Source organism: Pogoniulus pusillus, chromosome 39 (assembly GCF_015220805.1).
Source record: "Pogoniulus pusillus isolate bPogPus1 chromosome 39, bPogPus1.pri, whole genome shotgun sequence".
In the NCBI taxonomy this organism is placed as follows: Eukaryota; Metazoa; Chordata; class Aves; order Piciformes; family Lybiidae; genus Pogoniulus; species Pogoniulus pusillus.
This window is the reverse complement of record NC_087302.1, coordinates 2,698,259-2,712,531: the sequence shown is the minus strand read 5'-3', so window position 1 is coordinate 2,712,531 and position 14,273 is coordinate 2,698,259. Positions and strand designations below refer to the sequence as shown.

At 57.9% G+C, this 14,273-nt stretch overlaps 1 protein-coding gene across 1 annotated transcript; it reads right to left on the bottom strand.

Moving 5' to 3' along the window:
- Positions 1-915: 915 nt before the first annotated feature.
- TAF8 (TATA-box binding protein associated factor 8) lies at positions 916-14,273 on the bottom strand. The gene is made up of 8 exons (XM_064173900.1): positions 14,235-14,273; positions 11,818-11,974; positions 10,760-10,858; positions 9,300-9,362; positions 8,016-8,140; positions 5,152-5,299; positions 3,354-3,496; positions 916-2,755 (listed from the first exon to the last, which is right to left on the bottom strand). Exons 1-8 carry the CDS (start codon positions 14,265-14,267, stop codon positions 2,612-2,614), a joined length of 912 nt encoding a protein of 303 aa, XP_064029970.1. The 5' UTR covers positions 14,268-14,273; the 3' UTR covers positions 916-2,611.

The following is a 14,273-nucleotide window of genomic DNA, read 5'->3' as shown; positions in this document are numbered from 1 at the left end:
CAGGTGGAGTTGGGCTCTGCTGCTAGGCAAGAAACAGAACAAGAGGACACAGGCTCAAGCTGTGCCAGGGGAGGTCTAGGCTGGATGTTGTTAGGAAGTTGTTGTCAGAGAGAGTGATTGGCACTGGAATGGGCTGCCCAGGGAGGTGGTGGAGTGGCTGTGGCTGGAGGTGTTGCAGCCAAGCCTGGCTGGGGCACTTAGTGCCATGGTCTGGTTGGTTGGGCAGGGCTGGGTGCTAGGTTGGGCTGGGGGAGCTTGGAGCTCTCTGCCAACCTGCTTGATTCTATGATTCTATTCTATTCTGTGGCTCAGGTTGGAAGGGACCTCAGAGATCATCTCCTCCACCCTCACCCACCATGCCCAGGGACACCTCTCAGATAGACTCAGGCAGGAGGCAGCCACAACCTCCCTGGGCAGCCTGTTCCAGAGCCTCACCACCCTCCTAATGAAGAACTTCTCCCTCAGCTCCACTGTAACCCTGCTCTCCCTCAGCTTCAAACCATTCCCCCTTGGCCTGGCTCTGGACACCCTCAGCAGAAGTCTCTCTGCAACTGTTCTGCAGGATCCCTTCAGGCACTGGCAGCATCTCTGAGGTCCCCCTGGAGTCTTCTCCTCTCCAGGCTGCACACCCCCAGCTCCCTCAGCCTGTCCTCATTGCAGAGCTGCTCCAGCCCTTGGCTCATGAAACCTACTAAAGCTTTTGCAGAGCAGAAGGAACTCCAAATACACTTTGTCCTCACTGATCAGATCTGTAATGACCCAAAAGGTTCTGCCAGAACATTCCCAACCTTCTCAGCTATGGAAAAGCAAAGAGAAGGAAGGGCAAAGACTTCCTATTGCTTGTAGACCCCACTGCAAACACACTCAAGGCTCCATTCATTTGGCTTTTCCACTCCTGAGACTAACAGACTCAGCCAGGAGATAAAAAGTCTTTTATTACCAACATTAAAAATCACTATTTTCAGGTTAACATTTTACCCCTACCCAGGGAGGGAATTCCTCAGGATGAAAAGGGAAAAAAAAAATAACCAAAATGCTTAATCCAAGTAAAAAGACCCCAAAAAACCAAAAAGAAGGGATAGAAATTTGGCTCTGTACAAACATAGACAACATCTCTGTACATTCATCACTCTGTACAACCAAGGCACCAGCAGGAGGGACAATGGCACAGGCACCAGTTCAAATGGTTTGGCAGGAAACCTTCCAATTCTCCCCCAAAATGATTCCTTCTCTTTATCTTCCTCCTCCCCTGGGTGAAAGAAGAAGAGGGAGGCCTGGGAGGATGCTGGAAGGAAGCAGAAGTGAAACATCTCCACGCAGAACTCATCTCTCCACTGACTGCAACTGACTTTTGGCATTCAGCTCCTACCCTAGGAGAGCCACAAAGCTGCCTGCTAGCAGCCAACAGCCTCTGCCTGCCTCTCCCTGCACATCTTCATCCAGCAGAGGTGCTGAGGAGAAAGGATTCAGCTACAGGGGGCAAAGAAATTCAACCTAAGGATTTAAGCTACCTAAGAAACGCTGCCCAGGGTTGAAGGAGTATTAAAGCAAAGCTCTCCAGAGGCAGCTGCCACTGCTGCACCTCTCATCACTCACTTTCACTGCTGACATGAAGTTGTTTGGGGTTTTTCTGGGGGGGATCTGGGGAAATAAATGGAGAGCAACTGGAAAAAACCAAACGAGTTAACTTCTGTTGGTAAAACCTTGTGGTTGAGACTGGCTAAAAGAAAGATGCACAGCATGGCCCTTGCAGACTGCAATCCACGGAGCTCTCTTCCCCATTCCAAGTGTTTTCAGCACAGAAGCTTTCCACAACCAGCTGGTGAAGGCTTTGAGCTCTCAAAGGAGTTGGTGCTGTGTTGAAAGTAACAAGAGAAGTGCAAAAGCAGCCCCAAGCAGCTGTTAAATCTTGCCTGTCACACTGCTGGGAAATAAGCTCCAAGCAGAACAAGGGGAAATCACCACAGAGAGTGCTTTCAAGTCAGAAGTGCAGCTGCAGTCAGGCAAGGGAGGAGGAAACTGTCACTTTTGGCTCTGTATTTACCCTGCACTCCCTCAGCAAGGCATCAGGCTGCCTTTAGTTGACAGAAGCAAAAGCTGTTTGCATTTACCTGCCAAGAACCTCACAGGAAGAAACCTCCCTGGGATTTTTTTCTTCTCTCTTAATCCATGCTCCTTAGATTCTAAAGCTGGGCAGGGCTGGCTGCAGGAGTTTCTTTTCTTCCCTGCCAGCCAGCCCCAAATGAATTCTGCCTTTGTATTCTACAGAGCCTGCTGGGAAGCACTGAGCAGAAGAACCTCCCTGGCTCACATCCCTTCAGAGAGTGAAAATGCTGCTGACAGTGAGAACAAACCAAAGGAAAGCAGACAATTCCCAGCTGTGACCTTCCAAGCTTCTCAGGCAGTCCAGCATTGACCATTGCAAGGCAGCAGGAGAGCAGAGGGGAAGGAGGGAGAGCTGCAACCCAGCAGAGTTCGCTGGGCAGGCAGAGCTCAGCCTTCTGCTTCTGCCACTCAGCTGCTTGCCTCTCCTGTCTTGCTCCATGCCTCTCACCAGGCAGCAGCAGGGCTGAGCCCCCCCAGGTTTCTCTTCCTCTGAGCTGGGTGCCCCTCACTTCTTCCTGCGGATCTTGGGCTTCTTCACTGGCCGCAGGTAGGGATTGTCAATCACATTCTCCTCCCCGTTGCGACTGCCTGCCAGGGAGCTGTTCTGCTGCAGCACTGAAGAGTTCTCCTTTTCAGGGCCTGAATCGTCCTGCCACAAGGAAACAAACCCAAAACAACGACCCCTAAGCGGGAACAATCAAAGCTTGGTTTCAAGGAAGCTCAAGGGACAGCCTGAGGGCAAAGCAGAGAAGCCACAGCCCAGAATCGTAGAATGGTTTAGGTTGGAAGGGAGCTGAAAGCTGAGCCAGTTCCAACACCCCCTGCCATAGGGCAGGGACATCTCCCACTAGAACAGGTCACTCAAGGACTCATCCAGCCTGGCCTTGAACACCTCCAGGGAGGTTGTGGAGCACAGAAGCACCCAATGTGATCAAAGATCACATTGGGTGCTTCTGTGCTCCACAACCTCCCTGGGCAACCTGTTCCAATCCTCCCTGCCCTACCACTGAAACAAAGTCTGTACTGAACACTCATGACCCCAACCTCCTTTTGCACTGCACCCTGCAGAACGTTCCAGAACCATGACACTGCTCAGTCACTCACTCACAGCTGGCAAAATGCAACCCACTCAAGCTGACATTTTCCACCCACTCAGCCCAGCTATGAGGAAGAAAGGCAAAGAGCTAAGCTTCAGAAGCTGAAATAAGTCAAGCCCAAGAGACTTTGAGCTCCCAGGCTGCCCCTACCGTGCCCATGTGCAGGGGCAGGTTTTCAGTGTCTGTCTGCTCATCTTGCTCAGATGAATCTGTTTCTTCCATCTGCTGCATCTCCAGCTCAGAGGGGAGCAGAGCTGTCAGGTAAGGGACAGTGAAAGGCCTGGCAGCAATCACTAGGGTGAGGGAAAAGGACACAGTCAGCAAGCTGGGAGGAAACACCCCCCCAAACACAGCTCACAGGATGCCAGGGGTTGGAAGGGACCCAAAGAGATCATCCAGTCCAGCCCCTCTGCCACAGCAGGACCACACAATCCAGCTCAGGGCACACAGCAACACATCCAGACAGGCCTGGAAAGGCTCCACACAAGGAGACTCCACAACCTCTCTGGGCAGCCTGCTCCAGGGCTCTGGGACCCTTCCAGGCAAGAAGTTGCCTCTTGTGCTGAGCTGCAACCTCCTGTGCTGCAGCTTCCATCCATTGCTGCTTGTCCTGTGCCAGGGAGCAGTGAGCAGAGCCTGTCCCCAACTCCTGACCCCCAGCCCTCAGAGAGTTATAGACATTGATTCAATCCCCTCTCAGCCTTCTCCTCTCCAGCCCAAGCAGCCCCAGAGCCTTCAGCCTCTCCTCACCAGGCAGTGCTCCACTCCCCTCATCATTCTCACAGCCCTCCCTTAGACTCTCTCCAGCAGTTCCTGTCTCTCTTACACTGGGGAGCCCAAAACTGAAGGCAGTGCTCAAGAGGAGGTCTCAGCAGGGCAGAGCAGAGGAGCAGGAGAACCTCCTTTGATCTGCTGGGCACACTCTGCTCACTGCCCCCCAGGACCCTATTGCCCCTCTTGGCCCCCAGGGCACATTGCTGCCCCAGGGATGCTCTCCCCCAGCACTCCCAGCTCCCTCTCCTTGGGGCTGCTCTCCAGCAGTCACCTCCCAGCCTGTGCTGCTGCAGTTTATTCTTCCTCCCCAGGGGCAGATCATGAAGCACTAAGCCAACCAGTCAGAGACCAAACATTTCCCTGGCTTTGGTTCTAAACACTCCTCACTCTTTTCCTGCTGCTCTCAGGCATTAGGCATGAAACACAAACACAGAATAGCTCAGGCTGGAAGGGACCTGAGAGATCATCTCCTCCAACCTCCTCACCAGGGACACCTCTTAACTAGACTCATCTGCTCAGGGCCTCATCCAACCTGGCCTTGAACACCTCCAGGGAAGAGGCAGCCACAAACTCCTTGGGAACCTGCTCCAAGTGTCCTGCTGGGGACAGCAGAGCTGGAGGCAGGATTGGAGGTGAGGTCTCAGCAGAGCAGAGCCAAGAGGCAGAATCCCTTCTCTTGCCCTGCTGCCTGCACTCCTTTGAATGCAGCCCAGCACACAGCTGCCTGCTGGGCTCCTTGAGGGCCCTGCTGGCTCCTGGGAAGCTTCTCAATGAATACACTCAGGTCTCCTGCAGCAGCCTCTAATTCCCTGCTTTCTGAGGCCCCTCTGTTTCCAGCTAAGAGGAGAAATCACTCCTCCAAGAGTTACAGAGGGGCAGAGCCAGGATGAGGTTGAGCTCTGAATTCAGCATCTACCAGCCCAAACCTCTTCCACCAGCAGAAGACTCTTTAGGTGAAGAAGGGGGGGAGGCCACCCCTTGGCTCTCCCTCTGGTTTTGATGCCCTTTGGAAGCAGAAAATCCCTCCTTTCCCAGCCTTCCAGCACCTGGGAAGGGCAAACCCTCTGCGAGCATGGAGTGCTCTGCTCTCTGCAGCCCGAAGGAGGCCAGCACAGAGGGCAGCCTGGGGCAGGCAGCTGCCAGCTCCAGCGCAGGGGCTGCCAGCTGCACTCACGTGGGAAGGTGCTAACATCGTCTTTGAAGAGGCTCTGAGTCTCCCCTGTCTTGGCCATGAAACGCGTGAGGGCTCTCTCCACGTCCCGCCGCTGGGACGCTGCCTTCTCCCGCAGCACCTGGTAGTCGGACACCGGCTCCCGGTAGGTCTGCGGAGCACAGCGGCAGGCGTCAGCGGCTGGACAGAGCTCAGCCAGCCCCAGCCAGCGGCCAGGGCAGCAGCAGGGCAGGGGGCAGGGGAGAGAGGGGGAGGAGGGAAGGGGGAAAAGGGGGGAAGGGGAAAAGGGGAAAAGGGGAAAGGAGGAAAAGGGGAAAAGGAGGAAAAGGGAGAAAGGGGTAAAGGGGGGAAAGGAGGGAAAAGGATGAAAGGGGGAAAGGGGGGAAAGGGGGGAAAGGAGGGAAAGGGGGGAAAGGGGGGAAAGGGGGGAAAGGGGGGAAAGGGGGGAAAGGGGGGAAAGGGGGGAAAGGGGGGAAAGGGGGGAAAGGGAGGAAAGGGGGGAAAGGGGGGAAAGGGGGGAAAGAGGAGGGGAGAAGGAGGAGGGGAGAAGGAGGAGGGGAGAAGGAGGAGGGGAGAAGGAGGAGGGGAGAAGGAGGAGGGGAGAAGGAGGAGGGGAGAAGGAGGAGGGGAGAAGGAGGAGGGGAGAAGGAGGAGGGGAGAAGGAGGAGGGGAGAAGGAGGAGGGGAGAAGGAGGAGGGGAGAAGGAGGAGGGGAGAAGGGAAGTGGAAAAATGGGAAAGGGAGGAAAAGGGAGGAAGGGGAAAAAGGGGGAAAAGGGGGGAAGAGGGGAAAGGGAAAAGGGGAAAGGGGGAAGGGGAAAAGGGGAAGGGGAAAAAGGGGGAAAAGGGGGGAAGAGGGGAAGGGGAAAAGGGGAAGGGGAAAAGGGGAAGGGGAAAAGGGGAAGGGGAAAAGGGGAAGGGGAAAAGGGGAAGGGGAAAAGGGGGAAAAGGAGGAAAAGGGGAAAAGGAGGAAAAGGGGAAAAGGAGGAAAAGGGGAAAAGGAGGAAAAGGGGAAAAGGGGGGAAAGGAGAAAGAGGGAAAAGGGGGGAAAGGGGGAAAAGGGGGGAAGGAGGAAAAGGGGGGAAGGAGGAAAAGGGGGGAAGGAGGAAAAGGGGGGAAGGAGGAAAAGGGGGGAAGGAGGAAAAGAGGAAGGGCAAGGAAGGGGGGAAAAGGGGGAAGGGGGAGGAAGGGGGGAGAAGGGGGAAAGGGAAGAAAGGGGGAAAGGGGAGAAGGGGGGGAAGGAAGAAGGGGGAAAAAGGGGGAAGAGGGGAAAAGGGGGAAGAGGGAACAAGGAGGAAGAGGGGGAAAATGGAGAAGGGGGGAAGAGGGCGGAAGAGGGAAGGAGGAGGAAGGGGGAAAGGGGGAGAAGGGGAAAAAGGGGGGGAGAGAGGGAAAAGGAGGAAGGGGGAAAGGAGCAGCCTGTCAGTGGATGCAGTGCAGGCAGCTGAGGTTCAAACCATCTGTGCTGGTTTGAGGCTAATTGGAATATTTTAATTGCAGAATCACAGAATTCAGCAGGTTGGAAGAGAGCTCTGAGATCATCGAGTCCAACCTATCCCCTAACAGCTTCTCATTCACTAACCCCTGGCACTGAGTGCCTCCTGCAGCCTCCTCTTAAACACCTCCAGGCACAGCCACTCCAACACCTCCCTGGGCAGCCCATTCCAGTGCCAATCACTCTCTCTGACAACAACTTCCTAACAACATCCAGCCTAGACCTGCCCTGGCACAGCTTGAGACTGTATCCCCTCATTCTGGTGCTGGCTGCCTGGCAGCAGAGCCCAACCCCACCTGGCTACAGCCTCCCTGCAGGCAGCAATGAGCTCTGCCCTGAGCCTCCTCTGCTGCAGGCTGCACCCCCCCAGCTCCCTCAGCCTCTCCTCACAGGGCTGTGCTCCAGGCCCCTCCCCAGCCTTGCTGCCCTTCTCCAAACACCTTCCAGCACCTCAGCATCTCTCTGCAATGGAGGAGCCCAGAACTGGACACAGCACTCCAGGGGTGGCCTGAGCAGTGCTGAGCACAGGGGCAGAAGAACCTCCCTTGTATCACAGTATCACACAGTCTCACAGTATCACCAAGGTTGGAAGAGACCTCACAGACCATCAAGTCCAACCCTTTAGCACAGAGCTCAAGGCCAGACCATGGCACCAAGTGCCACGTCCAACCTTGCCTTGAACTGCCCCAGGGACGGCGACTCCACCACCTCCCCGGGCAGCCCATTCCAGTGGCCAATGACTCTCTCAGGGAAGAACTTTCTCCTCACCTCGAGCCAAAATTTCCCCTGTCCTGCTGCCCACACCATTCCTGACACATGATGCCTCTGACCCTCTTGGCCACCTGGGCACACTGCTGCCTCCTCTTCAGGTGCTCATTTATTGAGCACGTTCAGAGATGGGGACTCCTCCACCTCCCTGGGCAGCCTCTGTCAATCCCTGACCACTCTTGCAGCAAAGATTTTTTTCCTGCTCTCCAACCCAACCCTCCCCTGGCACAATTTCACACTTCCTCTCCTCCTATCATCTGAGACTAGGGAGAAGAGCTCAAGCCCCACCTCACTGCCACTTCTTTTCAGGGAGTTGCAGACAGCAATGTGGTCTCCCCTCAGCCTCCTTTTCTCCAGGCTGAACAATCCCAGCTCCCTCCTGACAAGATCTGCTCTCTGAGACCCTTCACCAGCTTTGTTGCAGGTCAGTTTGCCAGAAACCTCCAACAAGGAGAACCCAGAAACAAGCCACAGGTACAGGCAGGAGAGAAGATGCCTTGGATAAGCAGCACCAGTGCAGAGTTATCTGTGCACCACTCCTGGGTCACTGACTTCAGCCAGACCCCACCTGGCATAAGGATAAAAAGATCTCTTTTTTTCACTCACTGGGGTCTTGATGTAAGTGTGAGGATCTGGAAACTCAGGGAAATGGCTGGGAATGTGGGATGGATGTGGCTTGTTCTGTCCAGCTGTCAGGGCTTTGGGGGTCACAGGCTGGTTTGTCACAGGAGCTACAAGTGGAAAACAGGCAGAGAGACATTGAAACATAGAATCAGCCAGGTTGGAAGAGAGCTCTGAGATCATCCAGTCCAGCCTAGCAGCTAACACCTTCTCATTCACCAACCCCTGGCACTGAGTGCCTCATGCAGCCTCCTCTTAAACACCTCCAGCCACAGCCACTCCACCACCTCCCTGGGCAGCCCATTCCAGCCAATTACTCTCTCTGACAACAACTTCCTCCTAACATCCAGCCTCAACCTGCCCTGGCACAGCTTGAGGCTGTGTCCCCTTCTTCTGGCCCTGGCTGCCTGGCAGCAGAGCTCAACCCCACCTGGCTACAGCCTCCCTGCAGGCAGCTGCAGGCAGCAATCAGCTCTGCCCTGAGCCTCCTCTGCTGCAGGCTGCACACCCCCAGCTCCCTCAGCCTCTCCTCACGGGGCTGTGCTCCAGGCCCCTCCCCAGCCTTGCTGCCCTGCTCCAAACACCTTCCAGCACCTCAGCATCTCTCTGCAATGGAGGAGCCCAGAACTGGACACAGCACTGCAGGGGTGGCCTGAGCAGTGCTGAGCACAGGGGCAGAAGGACTACCCTGCTCCTGCTGCCCACACTGCTCCTGAGCTAGCCCAGGATGCCATTGGCCTTCTTGGCCACCTGGGCACTCTGTTCGAGGTTGCTCAAGACCTCACCCAACCTGGCCTTGAACATCTCCAGGGACAGAGCATCCACAACCTCCCTGGGCAACCTGTGCCAGTCTCTCACCACCCTCACTGCAAACAACTTCTTCCTCACAGGGCTCTGCTTCAGGCCCCTCATCGCCCTATCAGCCAAATCAGTCAAGCTTCATTCTGCCAGGAGCTAGGCATGAAGTGCTGATTTATCCTGTAAAAGGGACAGAGCACATCCCACAGGCAGCAATTCCAGCTTGTGTTTGGCACTGGGTCACTGAGGCCTTCTCTCCTACACAAGGAGACCAAAACCACCTGGAGGACTCTCCCACGCAGTGAGGACGCAGAGGGTCCCTTCCTTCACCTTCCTCACAGCAGTTAACAGAGGACTTAACACAAACTGCACTTCCAGGAGTGCATCTGAGGAGCAGGAGCTCCCTGGATGCCAGCAGAGAGGAATGCTACATCATTCCCTGTGCCAGAAGAGAGAGGAATTGCCACCTACGGGCAGTGATGACCATCCTCTGGGAGCGCTTGGCATAGGCAGGCAGCAGCTCAACGTTGAACCCTGCAACACAAAGGAGGAAACAAAATCACACTGAGAGTCTCTCCTCTGCCAAATCCTCTCTCTTGGGAAGAGTTCTGGGGAAATCCCTAAGCCCATGAGAAAGGAAAAGGAAAATGGGAAGCATGCACTGTGTGGAGCAGCTCTGCTACGAGGACAGGCTACAAGAGCTGGGGGTCTGCAGGCTGCAGAAGGCTTTGAGGAGACCTTGGAGTGGCCTTGCAGGATATGAAGGGGGCTACAGGAAGGCTGGGGAGGGACTATTGACAAGGGCATGGAATGACAGGAGGAGGAGGAGGAATGGGTTTGAAGTGGCAGAGGGGAGACAGAAACCAGATGTTAGGAAGAAGTTGAGAACGGTGTTAAGAGACTGGCACAGGTTGCCCAGGGAGGTTGTGGATGCTCTGTCCCTGGAGATGTTCAAGGCCAGGTTGGATGAGGCCTTGAGCAACCCTGAACAGAGTGCCCAGGTGGCCAAGAAGGCCAATGGCATCCTGGGCTAGCTCAGGAGCAGTGTGGGCAGCAGGAGCAGGGCAGTCCTCCTGCCCCTGTGCTCAGCACTGCTCAGGCCACCCCTGGAGTGCTGTGTCCAGTTCTGAGCTCCTCCATTGCAGGGAGATGCTGAGGTGCTGGAAGGTGTTTGGAGAAGGGCAGCAAGGCTGGGGAGGGGCCTGGAGCACAGCCCTGTGAGGAGAGGCTGAGGGAGCTGGGGGTGTGCAGCCTGCAGCAGAGGAGGCTCAGGGCAGAGCTGATTGCTGCCTGCAGCTGCCTGCAGGGAGGCTGTAGCCAGGTGGGGTTGGGCTCTGCTGCCAGGCAACCAGGGACAGAAGAAGGGGACAGAGGCTGAAGCTGTGCCAGGGCAGGTCGAGGCTGGGTGTTAGGAGGAGGTTGTTGGCAGAGAGAGTGATTGGCACTGGAATGGGCTGCCCAGGGAGGTGGTGGAGTGGCTGTGGCTGGAGGTGTTTAAGAGGAGGCTGCATGAGGCACTCAGTGCCAGGGGTTAGTTAATTAGAAGCTGTTAGCTGCTAGGTTGGACTCGATGATCTCAGAGGCCTTTTCCAACCAGTTAACTCTGTGACTAGAATGGCTTGCCCAGGGAGGTTGTGGCTGCTCCATCCCTGGAGGTGTTCAAGGCCAGGCTGGATGAGGCCTTGAGTGACCTGTTCTTAGTGGGAGGTGTCCCTGCCTGTGGCAGGAGGTTGGAACTGGCTGAGCTTTGAGCTCCCTTCCAACCTAAACCATTCTACGATTCGCACTGCGCCCATCACAGCAGGCATCCAACCTTGGGCATCCCATCAGCCAAACTCCAGAGAGCTGAGGCACTGACTTCCAAACACAAATCTGCTGCAGTCTCCTGCAATGCAGGCAGCTGGGCTCAGTGGGAGCAGTTAGCTTCTCACCCATCTCCACCAGAGTGACCACGATGTCCGAGAGCGTGGGCTGCGTCCGCGCTGTGTGCTCGCAGTAGGACTTTGCACTCCTTCCAATCTCAGAAATGTCTGCCAGGGGAAACACAAAAACCACAAACCAGCTGCATGGAACCACAGTCACTGAGCCTGGGAAAGACCTTGAAGACCATAGAATCAGTCATAGAACCAAGTAGGTTGGAAGAGAGCTCCAAGCTCAGCCAGCCCAACCTAGCACCCAGCCCTGCCCAACCAACCAGACCATGGCACTAAGTGCCCCAGCCAGGCTTGGCTGCAACACCTCCAGCCACAGCCACTCCACCACCTCCCTGGGCAGCCCATTCCAGTGCCAATCACTCTCTCTGACAACAACTTCCTCCTCACATCCAGCCTCGACCTGCCCTGGCACAGCTTGAGGCTGTGTCCCCTTCTTCTGTCCCTGGCTTAGAGTCATAGAATCACAGAATCAGGCAGGGTTGGAAGGGAGCACAAGGAGCAGCCAGTCCCAACCCCTGCCATGCCCAGGGACACCCTACCCTAGAGCAGGCTGCACACAGCCTCAGCCAGCCTGGCCTCAAACACCTCCAGCCATGGGGCCTCAACCCCCTCCCTGGGCAACCCATTCCAGCCTCTCACCACTCTCCTGCTCAACAACTTCCTCCTCACCTCCAGCCTCACTCTCCCCACCTCCACCTTTGCTCCATTCCCCCCACTCCTGCCACTCCCTCACAGCCTCAAAAGTCCCTCCCCAGCTTTTTTGCAGCCCCCTTCAGGTCCTGGCAGGCCACAAGAAGGTCCCCTGGGAGCCTCCTCTGCTCCAGCCTGCACAGCCCCAACTCTTTCAGGCTGTGCTCACAGCAGAGCTGCTGCAGCCTCTCAGCATCCTCCTGGCCCTGCTCTGGACACTCTCCAGCATTTCCACAGCCCTCTTGTCCCAGGGGCTCCAGAGCTGGATGGAGCACTCCAGGTGGGGTCTCAGCAGAGCAGAGCAGAGGGAAAAAGAAAAGAGAAAGACCCCCGAGGGGACCAGCAGGACCTGGCTGGACACTCACAGCTCTGCAGCATCTCTGTCAGCGTCTCCACCGCTGCCTTCTCAGCGCTCTCGAAGCCTGCTTCGGTGAGCAAGGAGCTGACCACCACTTGCAGAGTCCTCCTCCGAGCCAGGTAGTAGTTGTCGGCGGGCGTGGAGCCGTGCTTGCTGCCGGGGCGCTGCGGGGACAGCCCGGAGCCGGCGCTCAGGGACGCCACCCACCCGCAGCCCCCGGGCAGCAGCGAGCTCCCCAGCAGCAGCTTCTGAGGCGGGCAAAAGTGCTGGCACTGCCCCTGCGTGGCACCGTGCCTGGGACAGGCTGTGTGGCACTGCCCCTGCGTGGCACTGTGCCCTGGGACAGGCTGTGTGGCACTGCCCCTGCGTGGCACTGTGCCTGGGACAGGCTGTGTGGCACTGCCCCTGCGTGGCACTGCCCCTGGGACAGGCTGTGTGGCACTGCTCCTGTGTGGCACTGCCCCTGCATGGTACTGTGCCCTGGGACAGGCTGTATGTCACTGCTCCTGTGTGGCACTGCCCGTGTGTGGCACTGCCCCTGGGACAGGCTGTGTGGCACTGCCCCTGCGTGGCACTGCCGCTGGGACAGGCTGTGTGGCAGTGCCCCTGTGTGGCACTGTGCCTGGGACAGGCTGTGTGGCACTGCTCCTGTGTGGCACTGCCCCTGGGACAGGCTGTGTGGCACTGCTCCTGTGTGGCACTGTGCCTGGGACAGGCTGTGTGGCACTGCTCCTGTGTGGCACTGCCCCTGGGACAGGCTGTGTGGCACTGCTCCTGTGTGGCATTGTGCCCTGGGACAGGCTGTGTGGCACTGCTCCTGTATGGCACTGCCCCCTGGGACAGGCTGTGTGGCAGTGCCCCTGTGTGGCACTGTGCCCTGGGACAGGCTGTGTGGCATTGCTCCTGTATGGCACTGCTCCTGTATGGCACTGCCCCCTCGGACAGGCTGTGTGGCACTGCCCCTGTGTGGCACTGCCTCCTGGGACAGGCTGTGTGGCACTGCCCCTGTATGGCACTGCCCCTGGGACAGGCTGTGTGGCACTGTTCCTGTGTGGCACTGCCCCTGTGTGGCACTGTGCCCTGGGACAGGCTGTGTGGCACTGCCCCTGTATGGCACTGCCTCCTGGGACAGGCTGTGTGGCACTGCCCCTGTGTGGCACTGTGCCCTAGGACAGGCTGTGTGGCAGTGCCCCTGCGTGGCACTGCCCCTGGGATAGGCTGTGTGGCAGTGCCCCTGCGTGGCACTGTGCCCTGGGACGGGCTGTGTGGCACCGGAGGGCTGCAGGCAGGGCTGCCTGTGCTCAGTGGAGCTCCAGACACAGCCACAGCTCTGTGCACCCACAGACACCCAGCACGGAGCCCTGGAGTCGTTCGGGCTAGAAGACAGCTTTAAGGTCGTTGAGTCCAACCATTAAGGCAGCGCTGCCAGGTCACAGGGGATCAGAGGATGCCAGGGGTTGGAAGGGACCCAAAGAGAGCATCCAGTCCACAGCAGGACCACACAATGCAGCTCAGGGCACACAGAACACATCCAGACAGGCCTGGAAAGGCTCCACACAAGGAGACTCCACAACCTCTCTGGGCAGCCTGTGCCAGGGCTCTGGGACCCTTCCAGGCAAGAAGTTGCCTCTTGTGCTGAGCTGCAACCTCCTGTGCTGCAGCTTCCATCCACTGCTGCTTGTCCTGTGCCAGGGAGCAGTGAGCAGAGCCTGTCCCCCCCTCCTGACCCCCAGCCCTCAGAGAGTTACAGACATTGATTCAATCCCCTCTGAGTCTTCTCCTCTCCAGACTAAGCAGCCCCAGGGCCCTCAGCCTCTCCTCACCAGGCAGTGCTCCACTCCCCTCATCATCCTCACAGCCCTCCCTTGGGCTCTCTCCACCAGTTCCTGCCCCTCTTAAGCTGGGGAGCCCCAAACTGAAGGCAGTGCTCAGGATGAGCTCTCAGCAGGGCAGAGCAGAGGGGGAGGAGAACCTCCCTGGCTCTGCTGGGCACACTCTGCTCCATGCCCCCCAGGACCCCATCCACTGCGCCCAGGGAGCAGTGAGCAGAGCTAAACCAGGGCGCTCAGCGCCACACACACCTACGTGACTCCGAAACCCGCCAGAGGACACGAACCATGCGGCCCCCACCGCCGCCCCGCACAGCCGCGGCCCCTTTAAGAGCGCCGCCCCGCGGAGCGGCCCCGCCCCGCCGCGCCCCGCCAGCCAATCGCAGCGCCACACCGCCAGCCAATCAGGCCGCGCCGCCGAGCCCCGCCTCCCTCCGTGCGCTCGACCAATCAGCGCCTCCCTGCCCTCGGAGCCCCAGCGGCAGGCCGCAGGAGCCTCAGCGCCGCCGAGGAGCAGGCTGCGGCCCTCTGCTCCGCTGCCCGCCGCCAGGGCTCCCCTCTGGCTGCCCGCGGCCCGGCGGAGCGGCGCCGTTACCGTGCCGGAGGTGCCGGGCGCTGTGTCGGCCATCTTGGA